This window comes from Bidens hawaiensis, unplaced genomic scaffold (genome assembly GCF_021521415.1).
Source record: "Bidens hawaiensis isolate Kalapana, Puna unplaced genomic scaffold, B.hawaiensis_p1.1 tig00002924_1, whole genome shotgun sequence".
NCBI lineage: Eukaryota > Viridiplantae > Streptophyta > Magnoliopsida > Asterales > Asteraceae > Bidens > Bidens hawaiensis.
In genome coordinates this window covers 334,086-351,372 of record NW_027491157.1, presented here as the reverse complement: position 1 = coordinate 351,372, position 17,287 = coordinate 334,086, and the positions used below count along the sequence as shown (strand labels likewise).

At 36.9% G+C, this 17,287-nt stretch overlaps 1 protein-coding gene across 1 annotated transcript; it reads left to right on the top strand.

Annotated features, from left to right (window-relative positions):
- Window positions 1-5,572: 5,572 nt before the first annotated feature.
- Window positions 5,573-7,193, top strand: LOC143621665 (uncharacterized). The gene is made up of 3 exons (XM_077093021.1): window positions 5,573-5,674; window positions 5,810-5,891; window positions 6,111-7,193. Exons 1-3 carry the CDS (start codon window positions 5,660-5,662, stop codon window positions 7,061-7,063), a joined length of 1,050 nt encoding a protein of 349 aa, XP_076949136.1. The 5' UTR covers window positions 5,573-5,659; the 3' UTR covers window positions 7,064-7,193.
- The last annotated feature ends 10,094 nt before the right edge of the window (window positions 7,194-17,287 follow it).

The following is a 17,287-nucleotide window of genomic DNA, read 5'->3' as shown; positions in this document are numbered from 1 at the left end:
GTTTGTAGATTCAATTAAAACTTGTCTCGTATCCTTAAACTAACCGTAACGAGCACATTCACTAATCATTTACTCGTCACGACTAAATAAGTTTCATGCCTCGTAATCAACGCCCACGAGTAATTGATAAGTCCTTTAGTCGCGACGACTAGTTTACCCGGTTTATATTCCCTACACAAGTAGTTTATTAGTAGTTAACTCGTCGCGACTAAATAACTTATAATTACTTGTGGGCATTGATTACGAGGCATAAAACTTATTTAGTCGTGACGAGTAAATGATTAGTGAACGTGCTTGTTACCGTTAGTTTAAGGACATGTGGCAAGTTCTAATTGGTTTCTACAAACTACTCGTCACGACTAATTTATAATACCTATTTCAGAATTTTTTTACAAATAGTACTAAAACTAAAAATTTACTTTCATAAATGCTTATTTTGGAAATTTTTCCTTAAATGAATGTTGCTTTATGTTACTTTTGATGAATTTTAATGATTTAATTTCCTTTGTCATGAATCTTGATTATTTAGTTTGATTTTTAGTGAATAATGAACATTTAATTATTAGATTTATAATGAATCTTGAAGATTTAATAGACACCATGTATTGGGAAAAAATAACTTCGAAAAAAGAAGTTACAAGAAAATATAGAGTTTTAGCTAGTGCAAATAGTGATTTTAATCTGGGAGGATAATTTATTGAGTAAATTAAAAAAAAGAGAAAATTTATAAAATAAGCATTTATGAAAACAAATTTTAAGTTTTAGGTATCATTTGCAAGAAATTCCAGAAATATGTATTATAAACTAGTCGTGACGAGTAGTTTGTATAACCAATTAGAACTTGTCACGTGTCCTTAAACTAACCGTAACGAGCACGTTTACTAATCATTTACTCGTCACAACTCACACCTAAATAAGTTTCATGCCTCATAATCAACCCCACGAGTAATTCATAAGTCCTTTAGTTGCGACGAGTAGATTATAAGGTTAAACCAGTCGCAATGAGTTAACTACTAATAAACTACTCGTGTAGGAATGTAAACCGGGTAAACTAGTCGTCTCGACTAAAGGACTTATGAATTACTCGTGGGCGTTGATTACGAGGCATGAAACTTATTTAGTCGTAACGAATAAATGATTAATGAACGTGCTTGTTACGGTTAGTATAAGGACACGCGGCAAGTTTTAATTAGTTCTACAAACTACTCGTCACGACTAGTTTTCAGTACCTAATTCTGGAATTTTTTGCAAATAGTATCTAAAACTGAAAATTTATTTTCATAAATGCTTCTTTTGGGAATTTTCCTAAAAAAAATGTCTTTTATGTTTGTATTAAATTTCAAGACTCGTCTTTTGTCTTTAAAGTTGACGGCAATAATAATTAGTGTTTACAAATTTACAAATCTTACACGTTATATCATTTAACACTAACATTATTATTAATTTTAATCGTTAAATGAGATAATGTGTATTGAACATGAGATCAAATTAGTTCCTTTTACCCATTTAGCTCGTTTAAGCCAACATTAATAAATATAAAAAACATCAATAGTTTCTGGTTTTCACTTTTCCATCACGTCTTCAACTAATAAAATACCCCTTAAAATAATAAAAAAGCAGATTGCGTATTGCATAAACATGCAATTTATTTTTATAATCATAATCATGCATTGCGTTAAGGGAAATTTCTCAAAATATATTTTCTAATGAGTGAGAACTTTAAAGTAGGCTAAAAGTTTTAAAATTTTCATTAATAATCTATCGAAAATCATTTTCGTCGTGACTTTTAAATTCCCGCCGATGGTTTCGGCCCCCAATGAAAGAGTGATGTGTGTAAAGCATCTAACATACGCCGATTGTTTTCTCCTAAAATCTATTTGTGCCGATGTTTGTCATCTCCACAAAAATCATTTCCTCCATGATGTTTGGTCATGTTTACGTCTCCGCCGTGAGCTTTCAAAAGAAAGTTGAAATTCGTGTTTTATTTTTTAAATTCACCTAACCAGATGAATTCAACTGAATTTCGTCTTTAGAGACGATTTTCAAAAAAACATGCACAACCACGACCATCATCATCATCATGAGCTCCACTTTCCGGCCACCGGCACCACCAACACCACTCCACCGCCGACATAAACCCACCTCAAGTGGGTAATATGGCCATAACCATTAACTGGAAGACACGAGAACACGCGCCACCTTGTAAAGCCAATAAAACGACACCTCACATATATTATGCCTACAAACGTTAGATCTAGAAACATCGGCAAGTGGTCTTCGGAGACGATTAAAAAAAACATGCAGGCGGGAATCACCTTCTTCTTCTCCAACACCATCACTACATCCGAACACACTGAAACGATGTCGTTTGAATTGGACACATCGGATACTGCCACCGTGGCAACTTTCTTGGCTTTTTTCCTGTCTTTTGTATCAGGTTTCGTTTATTTTCCAACACGAATGATGCCAGAATCAAGACTTTTGATAGTGTAGAAACTAACTTATATAATTCTCTTAACCTTCCATGAAACCACAGTAAATTTCAGAGATTTGAAATTTTACATCAAGAAACAAACATAAAGCCATGAAAATTATCTAATACACTTTAAGAAGCCAAACATGCTTCCCAGAATTTTCTCTCAATCCGTAACATCTCGAAAAATCCTATAACTATTTTGGGCTAAAAATATCAACTTTGAAAGATAAAAGATTAAAAATATTCACAAGACTAGTAATGGAAATATAAGATAAGAAAAATAAAATATCTCATGCTAAGGAAGTAAGAAATTCCATCTTACATGGAAAGAAGGGAGAAAGTGGAAGCATTTCACATGGGTATAAATAAGAAAGAATACTTTCATCCCACATGAAAAGAAGAAAGAAAATGGAAGCTCTTTATAAGGAAGAGTGTTTCTATAGTAATATTCTAATGTGGCTAACCTCTCTCTCTAGTCCTAGCGGAGGGTGCGAAGCACCCGATGCGCACACGCACACGGAGTTGAACTCGGGCGATGGGCGTAATGTGGCGTTTTGATGGCGCATTTTGCACTCCGCACGCTCGCATCGTCGCGAGCCGCTTTAGTATTTTTGGAGAGTGCAAGGACTGAAAATGAAAATATGAATTTCCTTTCTTTGCGCCACGCAAACGGATCAGGAATAATGTCTTCGTGCTACGCGAAAGACAAAATACATAAGTTGCTTCGCGTTACGCGAAGTACCCATTCTGCATGCGTGACACGTGTGGACACGTGACATCCCTACCGATGACTAAGCAAACCAGGTTGGTTCGCGCGACGCGAAACGGCCATACTCTTTGTCCTTCGCGCTACGCAAAGGAGCATAAAATTTACTATAAATAGGAAGGTCTACGGCACATTCCTTTCACACCAATCACACCTCACGTTCACACGTTTAGTCTCGTTTTGCATGTCGATTCTCGTAGTGCGTGCCAAGCCTTAAGGTTCCGACGGTTTAAGCCTCAATATGCAATAGAAAGTAGAAGTGCTGCCGTACTAGCTTAAGCATATAAACTCCAAATACCCGTGTAAGGTAGGGGTTCCGCTTAAGTTATTATTTTATTATTATTTTATATGCCTTAGACCATAGTCAGGGTTATAGCCCAAACATTGATCATAATTATAATTACATATACAAAGGTTATAGCTAAAATAACGTTTCTTCATTATTAAGAAACACAAGATTTTACATACAAGAAGATATAGTCAAAAATAGTTTCTTCACAATAAGAAACATTACATGCAAGGGATATAGTTCTCTTCGTGATTAAGAAACATAAGGTTTTACATACAAAGATTATAGTCATTAAATGTTTCTTCTTGAAGAAGAAACCTATCAATAGATGTTTCTTCATGAAGAAGAAACTCAACACATGATTTGTAAATAAATGGAAAGACTGTAGGTCTAAATATTTTATTCAAACAAATGATCAATCAAGGTTTAAAGCTATCAAAACCAGACTAAAGGTCTGTAGCTTGATCAAGAGACGATCCGGATATTTATATAAATATGTTTTATTATAGGTCAATCATCATTCATAAAGTTTTTCAAACGAGATCACCACATCATTCAGAAAAGACAATGACAGGTGAATACGTTAAACCTTTTACCGTTAGTCATTAAGATAAACAGGCTGTTTATCTTAACAAGTCAGTCAAATGTTTATATGAGATTACGTGATCTCTAAATTTAAGGGATTACGTGATCCCTAAGTCATAAGGTAGAAAATAAGCAACTCAGACCGAATATACATGTGTCTGTATCTAAACATATCTGTCTAGCCTATCAAGCAAGGCTACATGGCTAGCAGTCATAATGAAAGTTATTCATTGGGCATTAGTTCCCGGAGAACCATAATTATGTGTGTATGGCAAGTGGCATAAGTTCCCAAAAATAAGAGACGTTTCTACTAAGTTTGTTCAAGAAAACTATCTTGTCAGTCAAAGATTTATTAAATGTTTTTGGAGTCAACGATTCAGTCGCATATTGCTGACGTATTTTCCCCCACATTGCAGGAAAGCAAGTATAGTACAGATAGCAAGTAATTAGAGTCATTCATGGAGTTAGATGCTCGCTTATGGAGATGGCTAAATTTTTAATCATTAAAATATTGTAAACGAGATCAAACAAGGTTTGTAAACCAAACACTTGGATATTTATTATCCAAGAAGTTTTAAAAATAAATTAATATTTTATTATAATCAAAGACTTCCGCTAAATAACCCGTAACTCTGATATACTTACAAAACAAGTATCAACTAACGGGTGTCATGCCCAGACCCTAACTTGAAGTGTGACTCACTTTGGTTTAACAAATCCCCACAAAATTAATGAGATATATTTTGTCTCTTATATGAATCCCTTAGCTGCTCTCACCATGATTTATTATCATGATCATCACCATCTTCAACAAAGACTAGCCGTTGAGACTCATCATCATCATCATCATCATCATCATCATCATCATATGATCTGGTGTTTATGTAAGATGAATGATCATAACTACATGACTCATCATCATCATCATCATCATCATCCTTCTCAAGTGAATTTCGTCTCCTCATCTAATTTGCATGATTTTTTGAAATCGTCTTCGAAGATAAAGTTTACTTGAAATTCATTTGGTCAGATAAATTTCTAAAAAACACGAATTTTGACTTTTTTTGAAAACTCAAAGAGGAGATGAAAACATGACCAAACATTACGGAGGAGATGGTTTTCACGGAGAGACATTTTTCACACCAAAACTAACGGAGCAGATAGATTTGAATAGAAAACCATCGGTTTGCGTCAATACCTTCACACGTGGCACAGTTTCATTGGTAGACAAAATCTATTGGCGAGAAACCAAAAGTCACGACGGCGACGGTTCTTGAAGGATTATTATTGGATGTTTTAAAAATTTTGGTCTATTTTAAGTTTTTCTTTTTTCAAATGGGTTATTTTAAAAAATTTTCCTTTATTAAATGTGAAGGACTTTCTACTCCTCTAAAAGTATTAAAATACAATACTTTATATTAATAAAAAAAACATAAATAGTAATGACCTCATCTCTTCACCTCTTTTTAATCCAAGTCACTACTCTTTCATACCACATTCTCTCTTCTTCTCTACCCTTAGAGATAACTGTCGGTTTGCAGCCATGGCTCCAGAGAAGGTATTCATTCACATAATCATCTTCATTTTCATCCAAGTTTCAATCTAATTTATTTGTTTTTACATTATAGCAAATCTCTGAATTTAGCATTGGTTCCTGATTTCAATTATATTTGTTTCTTGTATATATCTAAAGGTGACTGAAATGATCCTAAATGTTGATCTCAAATGCTCCGGCTGTTACAAGAAGGTGAAGAAGGTCATTTGCAAAATCCCCCGTGAGTTTCTTTCTATTACTAATCAATTAAATCCCCTTTTATTATTATTATTAAATTAACAAATCTTTGTGCTGATAATTTTCTTTTTCAGTCCATATAGTGTATTATGTAGTTATTGCATTTCTTAAGTATTATGTAACATGTATAGTGAGTATTTGGATTCTTGATTCATGGCGCATAGGAATAGTGCTTATATATGTTGTTTTTGTGACAACACAGAAATAAGGGACCAAGTATTTCTTGTGGACAAAAACATGGTGAAGATCAAGGTGGTATGTTGCAGCCCTGAGGACATTCGCGACAAGCTTTGTTACAAGGGTGGAGGTTCTATTCAGAGCATAGAGATAATTGAAAAGCCGAAAGAACCAGCTGAGAAGCCGAAAGAACCACCCGGGAAGCCGAAAGTAACCTTTGAGAAGCCGGAAGAGCTAGAAAAGGCTAAGCCACCAGCTGACAAGCCAAAAGACCCCGAGAAGGCTAAGCCGGCAGCCGACAAGCCTAAAGACCTCGAGAAGCCTAAACCGGCTGCCGACAAGCCCAAAGACCCAGAGAAGGCTAAGCCGGTAGCCGACAAGCCAAAAGACCCTGAGAAGGCTAAGCCGGCTGCCGACAAGCCCAAAGACCCAGAGAAGGCTAAGCCGGTAGCCGACAAGCCAAAAGACCCTGAGAAGGCTAAGCCGGCTGCCGACAAGCCTAAAGACCCCGAGAAGGCTAAGCCGGCAGCCGACAAGCCTAAAGACCCCGAGAAGCCTAAGCCGGCAGCCGACAAGACTAAAGACCCCGAGAAGCCAAAGGCAGTTGGTGAGAAGCCACCAGAACCCCAGAAGGCTAAACCTAAAGAAGCAGATAAACCGAGCCCACCCAAGGAAGTAGCAATACTATTGGGCCCGGGTCCAAACCCCGATGCTGCAAAGATGGTGTACGAGCCTGTACACGGCTATCCACAAATGTACCCAATATCCGCCTACCCAATGGTGGGATACGGGCAACATTATGATCATTATTATGGCGGTACACTGTTTGAACATGGGTATGGGACGCCGGTACCACCTCCACCAAGTTATGGCGGGTTCAGCTACGAATACGGGTATGGGTACAACGGGAATAGGGGTCACTATGCAAGTAATGATTATGTAGGTGAAGAAGATGAAGAAGGTTGTTCAATTATGTAAACCGGTGGGTGGTGGTCACTTTCAAGGTGAAAAAAATCTTGATCATGATGCATGTTTGGATCATCTTTCATGTGCAAAAACATTAAAAGTTTTAATTATGATGCAAGTGGTGTATTTAGTAGGTCATAAAGACATTGTGTTGTCTCGATAAAGACGTGAGAATCAATCAAACTTTTTGATTAATTGGTTATTACTATTAGCGAATGAATTACATTAGAATCCAAAAATTAGCAACAGGACTGGGACCCCGATCAAGTGGGTCAACTTCCAATTTGGAACAACCCTATATTACAAAAACTAATTCTTTTCATCTTTCCTTTGCCTTAAAATAAGAAACTGGTGGGTTTTAAATATCTTTCAAATTAAATCAAGAAAAAGAAAATGGTCTTAATCGACAAGTAATTATTAATAAAAGAGTAAAAAACATATCTTTTCTACCATCTTATCTTCACTAGAAGATCAAAAGGAGTCGGCATAATTTGAAGCGCACCAAATAATCCACCACGTGGGTCCGCTGTTCTTTGATCGGTTTCTAATTGTCAATGATCTCTGGTGAATAACTACATAATTTTTGTTTTTTTTTCTGGTTTATTGAAAATAAAACTTTTTATGAACTTTTATCAATCAAACTTTTATGTATACGGATAAAAAGTAAATTTAATAACTTCATGACTTATTTATTTTAAAGCAAAAGTGGATAGAAACGACGTCGCGCAAATAAAGTCAAATAACATGATCTGAATAAAGCATAAGCATTTTCAAATGCTTGTCTTTATCCGGCAATTACACGCCAGCAATTTTAAGGCGTTGCTCATATTTATTGCATTTTCAACAAATTCCTAGTTTATGACAAACAATTATCGAAATGGGTGGTGTGGTCCTCTCATCCTTAATCATCCCTAAGACCCCTTGCTATGGGTGCCGTATTAAGACCCCTTGCTATGGGTGCCGTATTGAGGCTCGATGGGCGCTGTACACCGCCAAGGGACGCGGAAGAGTGAAGTGGTGGGCACTCCAAGTATTAAAGTGTTGGAAATTTAGTCATATAATTATTGTATAATAATTATTGTAATAATTATTATTACTAAATGTAATTATATGAATGGAAAATCAATAAGTTCAAGAGTTAATTGAATTATTAAAGTCTCATAAGTATTGCATTCAAATTCAACTTAACTCTTAGAGTTAATGGTGTACTAACTCAAGGTTTTTGGTTGAGACATGTATCATATATATATACTACCATTGGCCTTGGGTCATTGTTTTGGTAGAGAGAAAAAAATTAGTCATGCAATCTCACACATAACCAAAAGTATTTCCCGACTTTTCGATTTTACGCGCTCTTGTTTCAGGTATAGTTCAGGTGATAGGTTAATCCCAATAGTACAATCTGCTTAGGCTGTTGTACCCTGGGAAACAGACGGGTTCACCTGGGTGGCCTGAAAATCTGTTTTAAGGGAAACGTGTTTTACATGTGCCTGCCACCTTGTTGCTCGGATTGCTATTTCTTTTTAGTCTTTTTGTAATCTAGTTTCTGTATTGTATTTTTCTTTCGTGTACTTGTATTGTAATATGGATTATTGTTAATAAAGTTTTCTCTTTTAGTTTATTTTGTGAACGCTTTCCTACAAGCTTAAAACAGATTTTAAAAACAACCGTTCATTGTTTTAAAATTAAAAAAAAAAAAAATCAAAAAACGAAAGTTTCCTTTTTCTCCGTGTTTGTGTAAAAATTTGACTCTTGATTTTTATCTCTTTTTTTCCAACAGTAAACTTTCGGAATTTTTTTTCCTTTTTATTATTCTTATTTATTTATTTTAATTGTGTGGTTACATTTTGGCAGTCTGTTGAAAAAAAAACGTGTATATATATTAGTTTTGTGTAAACCTAATCGTTTTATCTATTAGTTCAAAAATGACGAGTAATGTTGCATTCTCCACTACCGTGTCTATGGGATCAACTACTATTGGATCAACTTCTTCCACCATGGGACCATTGGTTGGTACCCACGCAGACCAAACTGCTGCTAACCACGCTGAAAAACCAGGAAAATTTTCTGGTGTGAACTTCAAAAGTTGGCAACCAAAGATGATGTTTTACTTAACCACTTTGAACCTTGTGAGGTTTTTGACCGAGTCTCCTCCTCAACTAGAGGAGGGTGCGGACGTTCAAGCCGTGGGTGCTATTGATGCTTGGAAGCACTCTGAGTATCTTTGCCGCAACTATGTGTTGAATGGCCTTGTTGATGAATTGCACAATGTGTATTGCAAAATACCAACTGCCAAAGAATTATGGGAAACTTTTGAACGTAAGTACAAAACTGACGATGCGGGTACAAAGAAATATGCAGTGGCCCGGTTTTTGGACTTTAAGATGATTGATTCTAAAACCCTTATGAGTCAAGTTCAAGACTTGCAAATCTTAATTGGCGATATCATTTATGAAGGAATGACTTTTAGTGAGGCATTCCAAGTGGCTGCCATGATTGAAAAATTGCCTCCAAGTTAGGTATATTTTAAGAATTATCTTAAACACAAGCGAAAAGAGATGATCGTTGAGGACTTAGTTGTTCATCTTCAAATTGACGAGGACAATAGGCTGGCACTAAAGGGAACTCAAGTGGAAGTTTCTGCAAAGGCAAACATGGTTGAACATGGTCAATCGTCAAAGGGGTACAAAGGAAACAAGAACCACAAACCGTATGGCAAAGGCAAGGGTAAGTTTGATCTTGGGCCTAGATAGGGTGGTGTGAAGAAAAAGTTTTCGGTTTTCAAGGGAAAGTGTTATAATTGTGGAGAATTTGGTCACCGTGTTGATCGATGCAACAAACCCATAAAAGAGAGGGCAAATATGATTGATGAAGATGAGAAACTTGTAGCTATGATCACTGATCTTACTGCTATGATGGATGAGGTAAACTTAGTGTCAAACCACCCTAAAGGGTGGTGGATTGACACCGGAGCTACTCGTCATGTGTGCCCGGACAAGAACCTCTTTAGCAAGTTTAAGGTGGTTGTAGGAGATGAAAAAATCTACATGGGGAACTCGGCTACAGCAGATATCAAAGGTGAAGGTGAGGTGATTTTGAAGTGGACTTCGGGGAAGGAGCTCACTCTTACCAACGTGCTTTATGTTCCCGATTTGCGCAAGATTTCTTGTGTCAGGATGGTTACTAAATAAGTTTGGCTTTCGTTTAGTTTTGAAAGTGATAAGTTTGTGTTAACTAAGAATGGTGTGTTTGTTGGAAACGGCTATGCCCTTAATGGTATGTTTAAGTTAAATGTAATGGCCGTGACCACGAATAATATGAATGAAAAGGCTACCACTTCTGCTTACTTGATTGAGTCTTTTAATGTGTGGCATGGTCGTTTAGGTCATGTTAACTATAATTCAATGCGTCGTTTGACTAAACTTAATTACATACCTTCTATTACTTTCAACTCAAAAACTAAATGTAAAATATGTGTTGAAGCCAAAGAAACAAGATCATATTTTAAATCGGTTGAATGAATAACCGAGCCCCTTGACATGATACACACCGATGTATGTGATCTAAAATCAATTCCTACAAGAGGAGGAAATAAGTATGTCATAACTTTTATTGATGATTATACAAGGTATTGTTATATATACCTACTTAAAAGTAAAGATGAAGCCATAAACAAGTTTGTCTTGTATAAAAATGAAGTTGAAAACCAACTAAACAGGAAAATAAAAATTGTAAGAAGTGATATAGGTGGTGAATATGTTGCACCATTTGCAGATCTATGCGCACAAAGTGGGATTGTTCATGATCTTACCCCACCATACTCCCCACAATCTAATGGCATTGCAGAACGTAAGAATCGTACCTTAAAAGAAATGATGAATGCCTTGTTGCTAAGTTTCGGGTTAAGCCCGGACATGTGGGGGAAGCCGTTTTATCGGCTAATTATCTTTTGAACAAAATACCTTTCAAGTATAAGGATGTAATACCTTATGAATTATGGACAGGTAGAAAATCATCTTATAAATACTTGAAAGTGTGGGGGTGCCTAGCAAAAGTGGTTATACCGCCACCAAAGGCTCAAAAGATAGGACCCAAAACCGTGGATTGTGTGTTTATAGGCTATGCTCATCATAGTAGTGCATATTGGTTTCTTGTTCATGAGTCAAAGAATCCCGATATACATAAAAACACAATAATGGAATCAAGGAATGCATCATTCTTTGAAGATGTGTTTCCATGTTTGGAAAATGCACATGCTAGCTCATCTACATATGCTAGTTCATCAACACTTGTTGATGAGATTGTTCAAGATGAAACTCAAGAGCAATCTGAGCCCGAGGAGGTTGAGCCAAGAAGAAGTAAAAGGCAAAGAACTGATAAATCCTTTGGATCTGATTTTATTACTTACATGGTTGAGGGTGAGCCCCAAACCTATCAAGAGGCGGTCAACTCTTCAGAAGGACCACAATGGAAAGAAGCCACTAAAAATGAAATTGATTCTATCTTGCGGAATCATACTTGGGAACTAGTGGATCTTCCACCAGGTTGTAAACCACTTGGATATCGTTGGATATTCAAAAAGAAGATGAAAATCGATGGTTCCATTGATAAGTACAAGGCAAGGTTAGTAATAAAAGGGTTTAGACAGAAGGAAGGTCTAGACTATTTTGATACATACTCACCTGTGACTCGAATAACCTCTATAAGGTTGGTGCTTGCAATTACTGTTTTAACAAATTTGGAAATACATCAAATGGATGTAAAAACTGCATTTCTAAATGGGGAGTTAGACGAAGAAATATATATGGAACAACCTGAGGGTTTTTCAACTCCTGGCCAGGAGGGTAAAGTTTGCAAATTCGTCAAGTCCCTATATGGTTTAAAGCAAGCTCCAAAACAATAGCACCAAAAGTTTGACCAAGCCATGTTGGAAAATGGTTTCAAATTAAATGGTGCGACAAGTGTGTCTATGTGAAAGACACATCTAGAGGTTATGTGAAAACAGTCCTATGAAATCAATGCCCCACACATCGAAAACCTCACAAACCTAAATAGCATTTTGGGGCATTTCATTTCGCGACGAGATGTTGCCGACCCGCTGGCAACGATCACAACTCCTAACAAACGTGTGCACATCCTTAAAAATTGAAGGCCAATAAAAACCACAATCAAAAACCTTCTTCACTGTCAAACTCGCACCGTGGTGACCTCCTGTTGGTCCAACATGGCAATGGCTCAAAATCTGTCATCCCTTCTTAACGTCCACGCATCTCCTGATCAACTGGTCAGCACTTATACGAAAAAGATATGGGTCGTCCCAAAGGTAAAAGTTAACATCAGCAAAGAATTTCTTCTTTTGCTGGTAAGACAACTTCTGGTAGTACCCGTCCGCAAGATAGTTAGCGAAGTCGGCGAACCATGGAAAACCCTCATCCTGAGCTGAAACAAACATGAGACTCTCTGTCAGAAAGTGGTCATTAATCCTGACCCCGGCTTTCCTAACTCAGCTCCCTCAAGACGCGAAAGATGATCGGCCGCCACATTCTCGCCCCCCTTTTTATCACGGATTTCAATATCAAACTCTTGAAGCAACAGGATCCATCTGATAAGGTGTGGCTTAGCATCCTGTTTGCTAAAGAGATAACGAATGGTAGAATGATCCGTGTACACAATCGTCTTGGGCAGAACAAGATAGGACCTGAATTTATCGAATGCAAACACCACAGCTAAAAGCTCTTTGTCGGTGGTGGTGTAATCTCCTGTGCACCATTGAAGGTCCGGCTAGCATAGTAAATCGGATGGAAGTGTTTATCCTTCCGCTGTCCAAGAACCGCTCCGACTGCGAAGTCGCTCGCATCACACATCAAGTCAAAAGGAAGCGACCAGTCGGGAGCAATCATGATCGGGGCGTTAACGAGTTTGTCTTTTAAAAGATCAAACGCCTTGATACACTGCTCAGAAAATACAAACGGGGCATCCTTCTCCAGAAGTTTGGTCATGGGTCTCGCGATCTTAGAAAAATATTTAATGAACCAACGGTAGAACCCAACGTGACCTAGAAAACTCCGGATGGATCTCACAGAAGTGGGTGGGGAAGATTAGAAATGGTCTCGACCTTCGCACGGTCGACCTCTATCCCCGCAATAGGGGAAATGAATTTCTTCCTTGGACTTCAGGTGCAACAGAAAGCAGATGGAATCTTCATAAATCAATCTAAATATGTACAAGAGATTCTTAACAAATTCAAGTGCCAAGACTTCAAGACAATGTCCACACCAATGGACACACATGAGAAAATGGTACCTGATGAAAAGTGAGAGCCAGTGGACCAGCATGAATATAGGGCCAAGATAGGATCATTGATGTATGTCACAACATCTAGGCCCGATATTTTGTTTATTGTGTGTGTCTGTGCAAGATTTCAAGCTAACTCTAAGGTCTCACATATGCTAGTAGTGAAGAGGATATTCAGATACTTGAAAGGAAAACCATATTTGGGGATTTGGTATCCAAAGAACCCTTCCTTTGATTTGATGGCCTACACATATAGTGACAACGATGGTTGTAACATGAGTAGAAAATCAACCTCTAGAGGATGCCAGTTTCTAGGGAACAGGCTAGTGTATTGGCAATGCAAGAAGCAAATTACAGTGTCAATCTCCACTGGTGAAGCTGAGTATATTGCTGCCTCTGCTTGCTGTGCATAGGTTCTGTGGATTCAAAATCAACTGCTGGATTATGGTCTGAATTTCTTACTTACACCTATTTTAATTGATAATACTGCAGCTATGTTTATTGTTAAGAATCCAGTCCAACATTCTAAGACTAAGCACATTGAAATTAGACATCATTTCATTAGGGACTGTTAGGAAAAAGGTTTAATAGAAATGAAAAGTGTATATACATCTGATAATTTGGCTGATTTATTCACCAAACCTTTAGATAAAACCAGGTTTCATTTTCTGTTAAAATGTCTAGGAATGATAAATGCTGATGAAGTTGATTTAGGATGTGTGCTCAAGTGAGGTGCTTACTAATTATCTGTGTTACTCACCTTGAATGTTATGCATGATAAATTGCTATGCTTGAATGATTATTTTAATTGCATGAATCATGTATGTGACTGAATTGTGTGAAAATCTTGTTGCTATTGTTGTTTACAGCTTTTGGTACTTTGATCTGTGCATGCATGATGTATTTCTGTGATTATAAGTACTTCGAGCATGAATCTGTGCTTGATAGTGTGCTTGTTGCTCCTCGAGCAAAGGCAAAGGCAAAGGCAAAGGCTCTTGTAAGACTATTCTAATTCATTCGAGCACAAATGTCATAGCTCAGCTGCTCGAGCACAGAATTTGGCCTTGAAAACTCCTCCAAGTATTTCAATCATAACCCTGTGCTGTATAGTGTGTTTAATGCTCTTCGAGCACAAACAAACCATACTTGAGGTTTCTCAAGTAACTCGAGTACAAATGATGTGTTACTTATGGTCGAGCATGGACATGTGTTTTGGAAAACTTTCTAAGTAATTCAAGCACAAGTATACTGCTCGAGCACTCAGCTAAGTCTCTCGAGCACAATATCTGAAATGATAAATCTTAAGTTTGCTCGAGTGACTTTCGAGTATGCTCGACGAACTTATGAGCATGCTCGACAGACCCATGTGATTATCTGAATGCTTTCTACTATCTGAATGAATGTGTTTTGATACTGTGACAATGCGTGCTTGTTAAACATGCTTAAATGACAACACTGTTTTTGAAAATCAATATTTCTTAATTGAACATTCAAAAGGAAATGGTTTTTAAAATGGTAAAAGTTTTTGACTAAGCAATACTGTTTTCGGTGAATATTTCATAAGAGACATGATAATATTATCCAAGTTCCCAGCTCCAAAGAAGCTTGAAACTGTTTCTGTGGAAATTGAATCCAACCTAAACTGGGAAATGATAGTATATTGTTTAAATTCCTAACCCATGGATTATAGGCTTAAAAATCTTTTGTTCAGTAAATTGACATAATGTATGGCATCTTTTCATGAGTATAGTGACATACGTGATACCAACATAATGATCAAGCTAAGCCTGACGTGGTGATTCATTTGAAAACCAAAGTATGTTTCCTTGCATATCTCTTCAAATGATAGGCAGAAAGGCAATTATCCGATCATACACGAGCCTGTTGGTGTCTTTGGTCACACAAAATATTTACAAAATACCTGAGCAGATATATATAAGTATTGCTATACAAAAGCTTATCAAAAAGAAAAAGAAAGACAAAGAAAATTGTGAAAAAGAAAATCAATTCAAAAATAGTATATCAAAATATTATTAGTTATCAAGTAATAATATATCATGACTTAAGGGGCACTTCGGGAACTACAAGAGTGGGGCACTCAATTAAGCCCTAAACACTCTGAATATAAGGCATGTAAGTCCGGATGGCATATAAGACCAACATTCAACCTTATAGTCTGATATCTATATATATAAATAAACTGCTCTTAAAAACAAAAACGAATTTTGACCAAGGCATCAGGGGGTTGAAGTCAAATTGGGGTGATTGGAGAAAGCTGAATAAGCTTTCAGAAGAGATTAGGGACAACCTGAAGTCTAAGATGTAACCATTCTATCTTATGCTACTAATTGAACTCTAAGTATATCACAAATGTTATGACAATCATGTCAAGTGTAACTACCCTAAGTCAACCTGAACTAAGTTGTAATAAGGCCGAAAATGAAATGGTGTGAAAGTTTTTAAACAATCTGATCCCATGTTGAGATCTTTCTATGAAAATATTTTCAAAAGAATATTCAACTGAAATTTGATCTCTTATTTCACCTTAAACTAATTGCTTAAGTCAGCTCAATGTTCTGAAATGATTATCTCTTATGAAAAGTTTGCAATTTGAGCAAAAGAGATGTGTAAACATGTCCAGACTAAGTGGCGTAAGATATGTTGATTTCAAATCTGAACTGAAAACCATTTAAGTGTTTCGAGCAAAGAAACTTTGCTTGTTTGTGTGATTACATTGCTTCGAGTATGCTATATGATTTGTAAGATTCATCTATGTATTTCGAGCATGCATCTTACTTTCGAGCACCTGCTATGTTATGAAAATTGATGTTATGTGTTTCGAGCATGAGTGCATGGTAAGTAGTTAGATCTACGTTTACGAGCACAAAGAACTGAATGATAGGATACATTTAAGTGTTTCGGGCATAGTTGTTTGCTAGGCCCTTTGGTCTGTGAGTGTCGAGCTTAGCAAGTTTGTGACAAAATCACTAAGTGATTCGAGCATAGCTGTGTGCTAGATACTTAGGTATGAGAATTTGAACTGAGGATCTTGATGGATAAATTTGTTAAGTAGTTCGAGCACACTTGTATGCTAGACTCTTAGTTTGAGTGTTCGAGTACAGGCATAGGAAGGATGAAATCTGCTAAGGCTTTCGAGCATGCTGGTACCTCGAGCACATTGAGGTGTAGTAATCTAAGTATGTCGAGCCAAGGTTATAATACTGCTTAGAGGAGTCGCATCTCGAGCATGTGTTTGGTCATGATATATCAAAGTAATGTCGAGTATGATGCATATTCGAGTAAAGATCAGCAATGAGTGTGTCTCATGTATACATGACTAAGGGAATTTTACTAAGTATTGTCGAGTACACTTCTTGTCGAGCGTGATCCTATACTCGAGCAAGCAAACTAATATCCGTTAACATTTGGCTAAGGCATCGAGCACAAGTATATTCGGGCAAACTATCTCAAGTGTACTAGTGCTCGAGCATAATAATCATACAAGTACGTCGAGCAAGGATTGTACTATGTACTCGAGTACAGTGGGAGCCAGCTGTTACTTTGGCTATATGCTCGAGCAAGGGAGGTACATTAAATTTGAAATTAAATGACAACTATCGTGCACTAGATGAAAAAAGGAGGTACTGTACTACCCAAACGTTAAGTATAAAAGGGGGACTTTGAAACTTTTTCACATATTTCTTTTCCCTCTCTTAAACCTAACTGCAAACCTCTTGCTCGTGCATCCCATTTCTTACTCGAATACTCAATTCCTGCTCGAATACACTTTCAAATATAGCCATTAGCTCTGTTTCGACTTCGGTAAGATATCGCTATTCTATCGTCATCTCACCGATCTTGAAACTAGGGTTTCTAATTGAATTTCTTACTAATGGCTTCTTTGTTTTGCAGGTATGCATATTACTACGGAACAGGTTAATG

What these genes read in the sequence shown, in the direction of transcription:
- LOC143621665 (XM_077093021.1), top strand. An exon ending in GGTCATTTGCAAAATCCCCC is followed by an intron (nt 5,892 to 6,110) that starts GTGAGTTTCTTT and finishes GTGACAACACAG; the next exon opens with AAATAAGGGACCAAGTATTT.